Consider the following 15,000-nt stretch of genomic DNA (forward strand, 5'->3'; position numbering starts at 1 on the left):
ACCTGATGGACAGAGAGGAGGCGTCCCTCTTTCCTGTCACACAGGGCGTGTCTCGCATAGCCCAGGGCCGGCCCAGCCCCGCCTCAGGGAAACACCCCCCCCCCCCCCCCAATGCCCCCGGGGCTTCTACACCCCTGGACCCTTGCATCTCCACATGAACAGTGTCATTTAAAGTAATGAACGCTGAAGGGGGGGTGGACTACTGAGGGCACTTCAAACACCACAGACCCCGCCCCCCCATCTACAGTCCAGCCTGCTTTGGGGGGCTCGTCTAATGTGCTGGGTAATTAAGGTGGGAAACCGCCCACAGACATGCAGGCCCACTCTACACTTATTTACTTATTTATTTATTTATAAGCCAGAGGGAAGACAGGAATAAACAGAGGCTTTGATAGGCTGACCATATCTCAAAGGCAGTTATTAAAATACAGTCCACTCTTTCATATGGAGTAGGTGGCCAGCATCGTAAGCATGAAAAATATCATCCAAAACTGTGCAGACAGTTCTGTATGTAATGACTCTCCCAGACAGAAAGAGGTCAGGAGGAATCAATCCAGAGGTAGTAGTAGTAGACATAGTAGTAGTAGATGTAGTTGTAGTAGTAGTAGATGTAGTTGTAGTAGTAGTAGATGTAGTTGTAGTAGTAGTAGTAGACATAGTAGTAGTAGATGTAGTTGTAGTAGTAGTAGTAGACATAGTAGTAGTAGATGTAGTTGTAGTAGTAGTAGATGTAGTTGTAGTAGTAGTAATAGACATAGTAGTAGTAGATGTAGTTGTAGTAGTAGTAGATGTAGTTGTAGTAGTAGTAGTAGTAGTAGATGTAGTTGTAGTAGTAGTAGATGTAGTTGTAGTAGTAGTAGTAGACATAGTAGTAGTAGATGTAGTTGTAGTAGTAGTAGTAGACATAGTAGTAGTAGATGTAGTTGTAGTAGTAGTAGGAGGTGGAGGAGGAGGAAGAATGGTAACAGTAGTTAGCAATAGTAGCAGTAGCTGTACTACACCTATTACTAGTACCACTGTGAGTAGTAGTAGTAATAGTAGTAGTAACTGTAGTAGTAGTAGTAGTAGTAGTAGTAGTAGTAGTAGTAGAAGTAATAGTAGTAGTAGTAGTAGTAGTAGTAGTAACCATAGTCATACTGGTTGTAATAATAGTAATTGTAGTAGTAGTAATAGTAGTAGTAGTAGTAGTAGCTATAGTCAAACTGGTTGTAATAATAGTAGTTGTAGTAATAGTAGTAGTAGCTATAGTCATACTGGTTGTATTAATAGTAGTACTAGTAGTAATAGTAGTAGTAGCTATAGTTATACTGGTTGTAGTAATAGTATTAGTAGTAATAGTAGTAGTAGCTATAGTCAAACTGGTTGTAGTAATAGTAGTAGTAGTAGCTATAGTCATACTGGTTGTAGTAATAGTAGTACTAGTAGTAATAGTAGTAGTAGCTATAATCAAACTGGTTGTAGTAATAGTAGTAGTAGTAGCTATAGTCATACTGGTTGTAGTAATAGTAGTACTAGTAGTAATAGTAGTAGTAGCTATAGTCAAACTGGTTGTAGTAATAGTAGTAGTAGTAGCTATAGTCATACTGGTTGTAGTAATAGTAGTACTAGTAGTAATAGTAGTAGTAGCTATAGTCAAACTGGTTGTAGTAATAGTAGTAGTAATAGTAGTAGTAGCTATAGTCATACTGGTTGTAGTAATAGTAGTAGTAGTAGCTATAGTCATACTGGTTGTAGTACTAGTAGTAATAGTAGTAATAGTAGTAGTAGCTATAGTCAAACTGGTTGTAGTAATAGTAGTAGTAATAGTAGTAGCTATAGTCATACTGGTTGTAGTAATAGTAGCATAAGTAGTAAAAGTAGTAGTAGTAGCTATAGTCATACTGGTTGTAGTAATAGTAGTACTAGTAGTAATAGTAGTAGTAGCTATAGTCGTACTGGTTGTAATAATAGTAGTAGTAGTAGCTATAGTCATACTGGTTGTAGTAATAGTAGTACTAGTAGTAATAGTAGTAGTAGCTATAGTCGTACTGGTTGTAAAAATAGTAGTAGTAGTAGCTATAGTCATACTGGTTGTAGTAATAGTAGTACTAGTAGTAATAGTAGTAGTAGCTATAGTCGTACTGGTTGTAATAATAGTAGTAGCAGGACTAGCTGCAGAATTAACAGTAAAAGGTAGATGTGTTTTTGATGATTCATGGTTTTCTGGACAAAAAACGTCATTAGAAATGTATCTGAACAGCTGGTTCCTGTGTTGAACTGAATATACTTTCAGCCTGCACGAGGGCCGAGAGAGTTTTGTGTCCTTCTGTGGCCCTTCTGAGCTGGACAGCCGCAGTGGCCTGGAGGGTCCACACAGACATCTCCCCAGTGTTTGCTCCTGTCCACCGCGCCCCAACCATCTCCCCAGTCTCTCTCTGCTCCTGTCCACCGCGCCCCAACCATCTCCCCAGTCTCTCTCTGCTCCTGTCCACCGCGCCCCAACCATCTCCCCAGTCTCTCTCTGCTCCTGTCCACCACGCCCCAACCATCTCCCCAGTGTTTGCTCCTGTCCACCGCGCCCCAACCATCTCCCCAGTCTCTCTCTGCTCCTGTCCACCGCACCCCAACCATCTCCCCAGTCTCTCTCTGCTCCTGTCCACCGCGCCCCAACCATCTCCCCAGTCTCTCTCTGCTCCTGTCCACCACGCCCCAACCATCTCCCCAGTCTCTCTCTGCTCCTGTCCACGTGTTTGGGTTAAATGGAAAGACGTGTAGGATTCCACACGTGAGATCCCACCATCCCGTCCACACACAGGTTTGGGCAGACACCCCACACCCTTCAGTAGAATATCTCCTGCTCTCTGTCCAGAAAATCCCCTTCTCCCCCCCCCCTCACCATCCCTCCTTCTCTCCCCTCCCCCTCACCATCCCTCCTTCTCTCCCCTCCCCACTCTCTCCATCCCCCCTGCCCACTCTGTCTCTTTCTTACCCCCCGTGTCCTCTGCCCCACCATCTCTCTCTGTCTCCCTGCCCTGCCCCCACCATCTCTCACCCCCCCCCCCACCCCACCCCCCCAACCAGCAATCTTGCAAGGTTAATGTTTGCGCAGATGAACTTAATTAAGTCTTTTTCAAATGACTTTGGCAGTTTGTGTGTTTTAGGTATTTAGGGAAGAGATGGGATTATTGCGCTTGAGGACTGGCCCTAGTGAAACACCGGGCCTCAGGTTCTGGTCTCAGTAAGTGTATTCTCTGCTTCTCCACACATAGCATGCACCGCAAAAGCTCTTTATCATGTCAAATTGTACTCTGCTTTTAAAAGAACCAAATGGTAGCTTGTCGCTCCCTTTCGGTATCATGTAGATTCACTTCAAAGCGCTTCTGGACAGAATCACCAGAGAAATGTCAGCTTACAATAATCAGCTAAAATGCAAGCAAATTTGGTTGGGTTTCCCAAAAGCATACTATAAAAACTATAATTTTTAGATGGCCAAGCGAGTATTATATGGGAGGTTTTCTTTCTCATTTAAGATGATCTTGACACTGTGATGATTTGGGCAACGGGGCTGTGAACCGCTGTGATATTTTTTAATCACCACTTGGGGTCATATACTTTATTGGTTAAAACAAGGACAGAGAAAAGCACGTTAGAACCTCATGACAATCCTAGTTCTCCAGGGTACTTGAAGAATTTAGCCTTCACATTCTTTAAATATTGGAATGGACCTTCAATCCTCAAAGAATTAAGACATTTTTTCATATCCGTGAGAGTGAGATGGCATCCTACACGTGTGCCATGAGTTGTACTACAGTGGGATGTCCTTCTCCATCACAGTAGCCTGCAATGACAAGTAGCCTGATATGATATGTAACGTGACTATTTTGAATTTATTGCTGTGAATTGCTGTGTTATTGATATCGTTACCGTTAGTCGATTCAAATAATATTCAGACTTACATGATTGTGTCTTGCAAATACAATAATAAATGTGTCACTTTAGCAAAGACGTTGCTGTCACACGCGGACAATAAAACAAGCACTCTTTAGCTGCTGGAGAATTTACCCATGAAGCCTCAGACCACGCTATGGCCCCTGTCTGCCATGTTTGTCTCCTCGGCCAACTGCTAAATAAAGCTGGCCTTAATGATGACAGGGGCAAGCCTGTGGACAGATCATGTGAAGGGCTCGAGCTCTAGTCACAAGGTTGGCCCTGGGCAGGCTCCGCCCCTCGCCCCGCCCCTCGCCCCTGCTTTTGAAGAAGGGAACGCAAGTCTGGCCCCACTGCAATTATCTTTTTTCTTGTCATGCTTCGCAGTTGACCTCTGACCTATGTGACGGAGCGCTTTAGGGTGGTGAGAGAGCAGGATGGAGTGGGTGGCGTGTGTCACACACACACACACACACACACACACACACACACACACACACACACACACACAGGCCACATCCAGGGCTACTCCTGAGCTTTCCTCTAGCTGCCTGCTTGGCTTCCTCACACACACACACACACACACACACACACACACACACACACGTCTGCTTCGGAGTCCCAGCCTGTATCAGTTGTATCAGTAAACGTTGACTTGCCCTCCTCACTAAGGTGAGCGGTATACACTTATTCTGCCTTTCATTTTACACTCTTCTTTTTTGTCTACCGACTGCGTAATCACAGGCGTCACTGTTTCAGCTGAGAAGCTCCGCTCGCCAGTAATGGCGTGTTATGATGGCTTTGCGCTGGTGGCTCTTGTTGTAATGAAACCCTGCTGGAGAGGGGAGAGCCCGGGCCGCCGGCCGCCTCTAATTGTTTGTTTGTGTTTATCGCTGCCGAAGTGAGAGCGTCCGCTGGGTGACACATGCCAGGAGAGGTTAAATGATCAGCCACTGGAACTGTGCATTAATTACAGCACCCAGGTGCCACGCTAGGCCCACGCCTACCCCTCTCTCCACCCACACGCGATTGGCCGAGGGGACTGTCCATCATGCGCGTGCGACGGGGCCGAATTCTCTGGCTCTACACAATCGGAACGTAAGTAGCGAGCCCTTTGTAATGTATGTAGGCTGGGTCGTACATCATGGCTAGTTATTTATATTTGAAGAAAGGCGCTGTCTGGTGTGCTCCTTTTGTTGCACATCTGCATCTCGGGGAAGACAGAAGGAGGAGCGATTATGCACAGAGAGGGAGGGATGTCTCTCTAAAGGGTCTGGCGAGAGAAAAGAGAGAGAGAGAGAGAGAGAGAGAGAGAGAGAGACGGAAGGGGGGAGGGCATGGGTGGTTTTGGGGTGTGTGCTTGTCTGGGAGGGTGATAGGTGGGGGGAGTGGCAGGATCCCCTAGGATCAAAGAAGATGGTAGACACGTCTGTCGCATTGCCCCCCGTGATCAAACACTCTCTACCTGCACCAGCATGGTCTGTTTCCCTGCTGCCTGCATGCTGCCTTCACCACGCTATAAATTCCTCCAGAAATGGCCACTTATTCCACCATAAATCTCCTTCTTGTCATTTTCAAATTACAAAGATTTATTTGCAGATGAACATACCTAGTGCGCAGGGGAGGTGAGCTGGGGAGAAAAACAGCCTCTTCATCTTTAGTCGGTCCCAACATGGCGGGAGCGGCCAACATGTGCTATCTGCATATGCCTTTTGTGTGAGACTGGAGTCTGGGTGCTGCCGGCAGTCAGTCCGTGCGCGAGGAGAGAGGGGTGCGTCAGCAACAACGGCACTGACGGCTCTCGCAGCCCAATCTCATCTGTTCCAGCCTGTGCTCTCCTCAGAAACCATTTAACTTTCATTAAACTGCGTTTGATATTGGCTGAGAGAGTGGACCACATCCGCATTCTCCCCTAACATGTATCTGCTCTCGTTCATTCCACCACAGTCCATTTCGCTTTTTTTTTCTCCCTAATTCCTCCCCCCCACTGCCCCCCCCCCTCTCTGCTCCCTCTCGCTGTGTGTCTCTCTCATACCAGCTATCTTGTTCTGTGCCTCCCCTCTCTCTCCCTCGCCTATCACCCCCTCTGTCAGGCCCAGGCTGGCTAAATGGGAGACCTTTGAAGCTGCAGTTAGTGCTCAGATTCCTTTATGCCTTTGTACCAGTTTCATAGTGTTGAAACAGTGATTCATGTACTCCTCATGCAGTCTCCATTAATTTCATGTAATGTAGCTTTTATCTCTCTGGCTGGGACAACTATCTCCTGCACTGTCTTCCTGCCCAGCATCTTGCTTGCAGACTAGACCTTTTTCTGGCTGGCCCACCCCCCTCACACGCTCGCTCTCTTTCTTTCTGTAGGGCCTGTTCGTTCCCAGCGCCCCTCCGTGGGCTTTTTCTATTAGAGATAGCAGAAACTTCAAACCCCCGACTGGAAATAATGGAAAAAGTGGTGAAGGTGCTGGCTATAGCCTGGGGGTGAGTCTTTTTTTATTATTTCTTTATTTTTGTCCTTTACACTGGTTCTTTGGAGCAAGCAGATAGGGCCTGTCAGATTGGCAGAGGCTGGATCACAGACCGAGCGAGGAAGCTACAGGAGGAGTCAGAGTGACTCTGAGGAGAGGGGATTCCTCCTGCTTCACATCTTCTACACTTGACTCACTGCAACTTTTGCTCTGATAGAGCATTTCGGTTTGCCATGTCACTGGTTTTTATAGCACCAACCATTACAGAAAAACGCTCTCTCTCTATCTCTCTATCTCTCTCTCTCTCTCTCTCTCTCTCTCTCTATCTCTCTCTCTTCTCTCTCTCTCTCTCTCTCCTCTCTCTCTTCCTCTCTCTCTCTCTCTCTCTCTCTCTCCTCTCTCTCTCTCTCTCTCTCTCTCTCTATCTCTCTCTCTCTCTCTCTCTCCTCTCTCTCTCTCTCTCTCTCTCTCTCTCAGGAAGCTGTCAGAAGGCTACTCCTGCTTGTGTTTGCACACTGTCACTCTCCCCCTAAGATAACACCCCTGCACTGAGGCGGGGAAATGTCAGGGTTCAAGTTTACAATTGAAAGTTTGAATGTAGAACCACAGGTCACCATGGGCCACTGTAAAGGTCAGCGCCATGACAACAGCTCCTGAATCCTGTCAGTAAGGCATAGTCCTTACCTCTCTTTATACGTGAGTACACTAACAGCAAAGCATGCACAGAACACATAAAGATGAGGTTTTTTAATTTATATATATATATATATATATATATATATATATATATATATATATATATATATATATATATATATATATTTGCAAATCTTCTAAAATGTATGCAAGAAATGAAATGATTATCTGTGCTCTACAGCAGGGCTGCTACTACAGAACAGGCATTGTAGCATCTCAGTGTTTCGTGTCCCCAGTGGACTCTCTCACTGATTCACCTGGGATACAGCCATAGAATCAGAGTGAGCAGAATGCCTGCTTGTTTGAGCCAGTGCTCAATAGCTAGCCCTCAGCCATTTAGCAAAACCAGTGTAACACTATCATCGCCAGCTAGCCACGCTAGCTAGGACTTCTGCTGCTATTCCTAAGTGAATGGGACGCCCTGCTACGGTCCTGGGCAGGAAATGTTGAATCTGTGTTGATTGAAATGACATGCACAAGATGGATGTGGACGATGGGGTAGCCTGGTTGATGTGAAATGACTTTACTGCACTAGTCTTTAGTTCACACTGCTGCACCAAACCTCTCACTCTGCGTCTATGGACCTCTGAGGACTCGTTATTCCTCACTCTATCTACAGACATGAGAACGTTCCTGTGTGTGTGTGTGTGTGTGTGTGTGTGTGTGTGTGTGTGTGTGTGTGTGTGTGTGTGTGTGTGTGTGTGTGTACATGTAAACGTTCCTCTGTGTGTGTGTGTGTGTGTGTGTGTGTGTGTGTGTGTGTGTGTGTGTGTGTGTGTGCATGTGAACATTCCTCTGTGTGTGTGTGTGTGTGTGTGTATGTGTGTGTGTGTGTATGTGTGTGTGTGTGTACATGTAAACGTTCCTCTGTGTGTGTGTGTGTGTGTGTGTGTGTGTGTGTGTGTGCATGTGAACGTCTCTGTGTGTGTGTGTGTGTGTGTGTGTGTGTGTGTGTGTGTGTGTGTGTGTGTGTGAACGTCTGTGTGTGTGTGTGTGTGTGTGTGTGCATGTGAACGTCTGTGTGTGTGTGTGTGTGTGTGTGTGTGTGTGTGTGTGTGTGCAAATGAACGTCTCTGTATGTGTGTGTGTGTGTGTGTGTACATGTAAACGTTCCTCTGTGTGTGTGTGTGTGTGTGTGTGTGTGTGTATACATATGAACGTTCCTCTGTGTGTGTGTACATGTGAATGTTCCTGTGTGTGTGTGTGTGTGTGTGTGTGTGTGTGTGTGTGTGTGTGTGTGTGTGTGTGTGTGTGTGTGTGTGTGTGTGTATACATATGAACGTTCCTCTGTGTGTGTGTACATGTGAATGTTCCTGTGTGTGTGTGTGTGTGTGTGTGTGTGTGTGTGTGTGTGTGTGTGTGTGTGTGTGGACATGCAGCCTCCACTTCTACTCTCCTCTAATCTCAGCAAACAGCACTTAATGGCCATCCAGCATCTCACAGTGTACAGTAATAACTGTGTGCCTAAGTGCTGCAGCAGCATTAAGAAGCAGGCACGTTGGTTGCAGTCCGTGCCAAGGAGCGTCTCCCCCCCCCCACCCACCCACCCCCTCTCTCTCTCCCTCACCATCTCCCTCTCCCCTCGGCCCGGATTCTGCTGAAGGGACACTGGTGCTGCTCTCCCTGCAGGGGGCCCCGAGCCGGGCTTGTCCTGACACCGCTAACATATGTAAGGACACCTGAGCAGCGGCCTCCAGAATCCCGCCACCAAGGGTTAATTTCTCTCCCAGCCGCGTGGCAGCCGGGCCTGGCCAAGTTTCCCCGTGCCCACAGTGCACCACAAGCTGCGTTCGGGAGCCAGCAGACAACATTAATCCTTCCCCTCTGACGGATCACATATGTAAGATGTCCGCCGCCCTACATGTGTGCGGCCAAGTAGGTGCGGGGCGGAAGAGGAAAGAGGGGCACAGGACAGGAAGGAGAGGTGGAGGAGGAGAGGGGGAAAGCTCTCCTTCAAAAACAGTCTGGAGAGCCTACTTCATCACTCTTCTGCAAGTCTCAATCTCTCTCTTGTCTTTAACATTTGGAGCTGGGAGGCATGGCATGCCATGAAAGGTCAGGCAGATGATTTATTGAACTTTTATTGAGGTCTTATCTCCGAGTCCTGCCATGAACCTAACCCATACTTTTTCCCCTTTTTTTGGGGGGGGGGGGGGGGGGGGGAGTAAGGACAGGTAAGGATCAAGTAAGGCCAAGAAAGTAACTTATCCTTCTACATCACGCCAGGCCTGAATAAGAAAAGCTGTCTTTCATTATCAACTGATCACTTAGCGTAATTACTCAGAAATACTTCTCAAATATGACCTAAGAGTAGTAGAAGTATGTGTCCTGCCCACTGAGAGCACAGATATGTGTCCGTGACTGCTCCACAATGGAAAACAGCTTGGCTTAACGTTCCTCTGTCTTATTCAACACATTGAGAATAACTCTTACCATCAGAGTGCTTTGCTTGGTACTAAATCATTATTCATCGTGGATGTCCTTGTCTTGCTAAATAGCACAGAATATGAGAGAATGTCCTCATTATATCCATCTTGTGAACCTTGAATAAGTTGAAGGAAGTTGATTTCTGTCATATTTTAAATTATTTTCTATTCATCAGGTTTTATTCAGTGAGCAGCTCTTGAATCAAGGGCTTATTCATGCCTTGTTTTCCCATCTGTGTATTGATGTTCCATTGACATCACAAGGTCTTGACTATGACAATTATTTATTTTATTTAAAGATTACATATTTTGATATCAGTGGGAATCATTAGCATTGAGCCTTGGCTGCTTGAGTGCAATAATTAATTTGGAGTAAGTACTATGTGTGCCTCTTTCAGGCAATCAATACCAGCCCCAGGCATTTTAGATAATACAATGTGTCTTCCTTAATCTAGTTTGTATATATTTGTTTATTCAATGCAAAGTGGAGACACAAAACTGTCTCATGTCCATTCTAGTGCGTGCAGAAGTCACACTAAAGTGCATGAATGTGTCATAAGCTGAAGTTAACCACATTTAAACTTTACTTCTTTCATTCTATCAGGAGCCACGCAGGCACATTCCAGAGAAACTGGTGAAAGTCTAACTAACACAAACAGCATTATTTCAGAAACAACCATGGGTGACAAGGGGTTTTCACTGCAGATTAAAAATCAATGATCTTTTCAACTCGCACCGGCATGGGTTAGTACTGTGCAAAAAGAAATGGCCTTCACAACAACCATTTGATTAACCTGGATGATTTCATGTGCTGATAGCACCCACAGTGAGCAAATCATTATTAGATCTCATTTTCTGCACAGAGAAAACCAGTGAAGCTTAGCTCCACACCATGCCCCTGTGCATTGAATTTCTGTCTTTGACTTAAATAGGAATAAAGATGAAAGCCAAAATGGTGTGAAAACCTTATGGTGGGGACCTCAATGTGATGAACGAGGAGAACTGGTTCGCTGTATATTCATTGCCATAGGAGGGCAGTACCTGCTGTGCCATTACATACTCAAAGTAGTGTGTGTGTGTGTGTGTGTGTGTGTGTGTGTGTGTGTGTGTGTGTGTGTGTGTGTGTGTGTGTGTGTGTGTACGCGTGTGCGTGTGTGCATGCGTGAGTACGTGCATGTGTAAAATGTAGAGATGGGATGACAATATAAAGCTCGAGCCGAAGAGAGCTGTGAGTAATGGATCCAGTGTGTGCAATTCCTACACACTCATCACTCCTCATCCATTGTAGCCAAGGTCACACCATCTCTCTCTCTCTCTCTCTCTCTCTCTCTTTCTCTCTCTCTCTCTCCCTGGATGATCACACTACCCTTTCACCCTTCAGTAGGATCATGGTGCACATGTGTCTCATGGCTTCTGCTGGGATCTCTTGATTAGCGGAGCAGTGCTGCTGTGGTTGTATCTTCACACAACAACTGTAGCAGAGCGCAGACTCGGCCGTTACAAACTTCTACATCATACCGCTACACCCACCGTACCGCTACACCCACCGTACCGCTACACCCACCGTACCCCTACACCCACCGTACCGCTACACCCACCGTACCGCTACATCATACCGCTACACCCACCGTACCGCTACACCCACCGTACTGCTACATCATACCCCTACACCCACCGTACCGCTACACCCACCGTACTGCTACATCATACCCCTACACCCACCGTACCGCTACACCCACCGTACTGCTACATCATACCCCTACACCCACCGTACCGCTACACCCACCGTACCGCTACACCCACCGTACTGCTACACCCACCGTACTGCTACATCATACCCCTACACCCACCGTACCGCTACACCCACCGTACCGCTACACCCACCGTACTGCTACACCCACCGTACCGCTACATCATACCCCTACACCCACCGTACCGCTACACCCACCGTACCGCTACACCATACCCCTACACCCACCGTACCGCAACACCCACCGTACCGCTACACCCACCGTACCCCTACACCCACCGTACCGCTACATCATACCGCTACACCCACCGTACCGCTACACCCACCGTACCGCTACACCATACCCCTACACCCACCGTACCGCTACACCCACCGTACCGCTACACCATACCCCTACACCCACCATACCTCTACACCCACCATACTGCTACACCATACCCCTACACCCACCGTACCTCTACACCCACCGTACCTCTACACCCACCGTACCTCTACACCCATTGTGCTCCTACACTGTATCTCTACACCCACCGTACCGCTACACCCACCGTACCCCTACACCCACCGTACCGCTACACCCACCGTACCGCTACACCCACCGTACCCCTACACCCACCGTACCCCTACACCCACCGTACCGCTACATCATACCGCTACACCCACCGTACCGCTACACCCACCGTACCGCTACACCATACCCCTACACCCACCGTACTGCTACACCCACCGTACCGCTACACCATACCCCTACACCCACCGTACCGCTACACCCACCGTACCGCTACACCATACCCCTACACCCACCGTACCGCAACACCCACCGTACCGCTACACCATACCCCTACACCCACCGTACCTCTACACCCACCGTACCTCTACACCCACCGTACCTCTACACCCATTGTGCTCCTACACTGTATCTCTACACCCACCCTACCTCTACACTGTACTCCTACATCACACCTCTACACCCATCGTTCTCCTACACTGTATCTCTACACCGTACCTTTACACCATGCCTCTGCACGGTAACTCTACACTGTTTTGGCTCGGCCATTAGCTAACCTCTACACCACACTTCTACATTGTGTTCTCACCACATAGAAGCCTTTGACCATCTCTGCCAACAAGCTGCATCCAGACTCATTTCCTCAGGCAGAAACTGAACATAGCAGCTTTGTGATTTATTTGAAGTGAAAAGTTAAAAGTTTTTCTAACAATGACAAAAATGGATGACAGATAAGAAAAAATTCTATCATTATCTGTATGCATCAGAATGAAAAGAAAGACGTGACATCCCTGACTACAAGAATCATCACACCTACATATAGCATGTGGGTGTGGCATATGGGTGTGACACGTGGGTGTGGCATATGGGTGTGGCATGTGGTGTGGTCTGAGTGTGGGAACTGCAAACTGAACTTCACAAGTGCACATGAAGTGTGTTGTGTTAGCAGGCCCAAACAAGAGAGGTAACTGTTGGACAATACAACAGGCTGGGGTAGAAAGGCCCTCACACTCTCATCATAAATATTAATCAAATCGAAACCTTTTAGACAGCATTTCACCTCAGGCACAGATAGGCTGCTTGCCTGTCATCAGTCTGACCAGAGCAGCCAACTACACCTCCTAATCTCCTCCCCACAGTGCCACAGAACCTCAGCCCGTTTTGCCCATACGCCTTTTTAAATAAAAAAATACGAGTTGTGCTTATATCACACTGAAAGAAGTCAAAGCAACAGCGTGCGTGCATGTGCACCGTGGTGTAATCAGAAGCTACCTCTGAGGTTTAACTTTTTTTTTCTTTCTTTCTTTCTTTCTTTCTTTCTTTTTCCTCGCTAGGGTTTTATCAAGCTTACCTCCTGGCAGACAGTGAAGAGTGGAGTCCCATTTTATTCCCGCACCACTCTGAATGGCACACTACAAAGGTTGGGTGTGCTGCTGCCCTTTCCAGCTTAAATGGTACGTTGGCATTTAACTTTACTCATGTCAGCAGAACTTCACTTACAAGTTATGGCATAATGTATGTGTATTTGTTCACAATGGCAGCCGCTTTCCAGATTAGATGCTTGGCGCTTTCTGCGCAGAGCGCGGCCCTCTTATTTCACATGCAGATGTTTAGTGGGGCGAAAAGGGTAAAGCGTGGATGCAGGATTTCTGGGGTCCATTGCATTTATGTACTAATTCCAGTATTCCACCTATCAGGTGAATCAAATTTAGTCCATCTAGATTCACGAACATCAAAAAAAAATCAATGAAACACTTTTCCTAATGTGCAAATTCAGGATACAGTAAGCGATCGCAAAGTATTAATATTTGCTAAAGAACTATTAAACAGAGGATTTCAACATTTTGGAAATAGCACACTCCTTTGCTTCGTCACGGCCTGTCATGGTGGGTGTCAGTGGAGGCTACAGATGTTCTCCATGGCCTGTCTCCCTCTCACCAGCCTCAGATACTGAACTTGTTCATTACAACAAACACAGCTACTATACTAAACAGTGTGCTTGCATGTTTGTGCACCTGTACATGTATATATATATATATATATATATATATATATATGATGTGTGTGTGTGTGTGTGTGTGTGTGTGTGTGTGTGTGTGTGTGTGTGTGTGTGTGTGTGTGTGTGTGAAGCTTCAGCTGTCTCTGTTCCTAGTGTTAGCCCGGCTGGCCTGTTTCCAGTCCCTAGTCCATCAGACATTAGGTCATTAATGAAGTAACCCCACATCGCTATTGACTGGCTTGTCATTGGCCTTGTCTGAGTCCTTAATAGGAGCCATTGGTCTTGAGTTAAAAATGGGCCAAGAGTGTGGTAGCTGAGACCATACGCTGCATCTTAACGGCCCGGCTAGGGTAGACGGACCAGCCCTGTCATCTCCCATGATGGCAGAATCCTTTTGTTAAGGAAAACGTAGCTGTACATTCACAATTAAGGAGCTATTGTCTGTGCTGGATGTCTGGTTCACATTACATTATATGGATGTGTCCACAGTCATTTGCAGAACACTCCTGATAATACAACATTACATTTTGAAAATCTTATTTACTTCCTGCAGGATGTAGTTCAAATTAGGACCTTCGTTTAGCCTTTTTCTGGAACGTGGGGTTAAGGGTGGGTACCGTACTTCCAGCTCGCTAAGTACAGTGGGTACACAAAGTTCATTACCAATGCTCATTTCACATGTCTGAAGAAGAGCCTGTGTCTTATGCACTGTCCCTCTGGAATGTCTGCTGGTTTAACCCAGGCAGTTACAACAGCCCAGACTGAATTAGATGCGAAAGCCATGCTATGGCTTTCAGTAATGACAGAGAGATGCTATGATAATTATTGTAATTTCCGTTGATTTAGAAAGTTGGTGTAGTTTTAATTGGGAGGACAAATTTAGCGTGTTTGGACAGTTGAATCTGGACTTTTCTATTTCTTTTCTCTTTTTTTTTTGTTGTCGTTGTTGTGGTTTTGATTGTAGCTTGTACCAGGTCTCTGCCCTGTGCTCTGGAGACGTCCCTGTCTGTGTCGCCGTCTGTGCCGTGGTGTCGGTTCTCTTCTGCGCGCTGAAGTATTGCTACTTCATGATATGCACAGCGTGCACTGATACGTTGATGATAGCAATACTAGCATGCATGTTTATGCGCACTGCAGGTCTCCCACCCCAGCACCCCCCCCCTCCCCCTCCCCAGCCCGACCTCACACACACTTAAGACCTCCTCCTATATTGTAGCGCTAATGTATGCATGGGCATTTCAGCAGCGTCTGTA

At 46.7% G+C, this 15,000-nt stretch overlaps 1 protein-coding gene and 1 long non-coding RNA gene across 15 annotated transcripts in view; one reads left to right on the forward strand and one right to left on the reverse strand.

The window, feature by feature from the left end:
* LOC143476436 (uncharacterized) overlaps positions 1-5,837 on the reverse strand; it is a 14,259-nt gene extending 8,422 nt beyond the window's left edge. For 5 of the 9 annotated variants that reach the window (XM_076974653.1, XM_076974652.1, XM_076974650.1 and 2 more), the window contains exon 1: positions 1-2,826. This exon is cut by the window's left edge. In XM_076974653.1, coding sequence (XP_076830768.1) covers positions 539-2,653 — 2,115 coding nt within the window. In that variant the 5' untranslated portion in view covers positions 2,654-2,826 and the 3' untranslated portion in view covers positions 1-538. Of the gene's footprint in view, positions 2,827-5,515 lie in introns of those variants that run through there. The other 4 variants (XR_013121288.1, XR_013121289.1, XR_013121290.1 and 1 more) reach the window with 4 other exon arrangements.
* LOC143476438 (uncharacterized) overlaps positions 1-15,000 on the forward strand; it is an 88,431-nt gene that overhangs the window by 44,318 nt on the left and 29,113 nt on the right. For 4 of the 6 annotated variants that reach the window (XR_013121298.1, XR_013121294.1, XR_013121300.1 and 1 more), the window contains 2 exons: positions 3,141-3,217; positions 13,083-13,202. This is a non-coding gene — a long non-coding RNA (uncharacterized LOC143476438). Of the gene's footprint in view, positions 1-3,140; positions 3,218-6,264; positions 6,382-6,845; positions 7,065-13,082; positions 13,203-15,000 lie in introns of all 6 variants that reach the window. The other 2 variants (XR_013121296.1, XR_013121299.1) reach the window with 2 other exon arrangements.

The sequence above is a fragment of the Brachyhypopomus gauderio genome, chromosome 15 (assembly GCF_052324685.1).
Source record: "Brachyhypopomus gauderio isolate BG-103 chromosome 15, BGAUD_0.2, whole genome shotgun sequence".
NCBI classification, from domain to species: domain Eukaryota; kingdom Metazoa; phylum Chordata; class Actinopteri; order Gymnotiformes; family Hypopomidae; genus Brachyhypopomus; species Brachyhypopomus gauderio.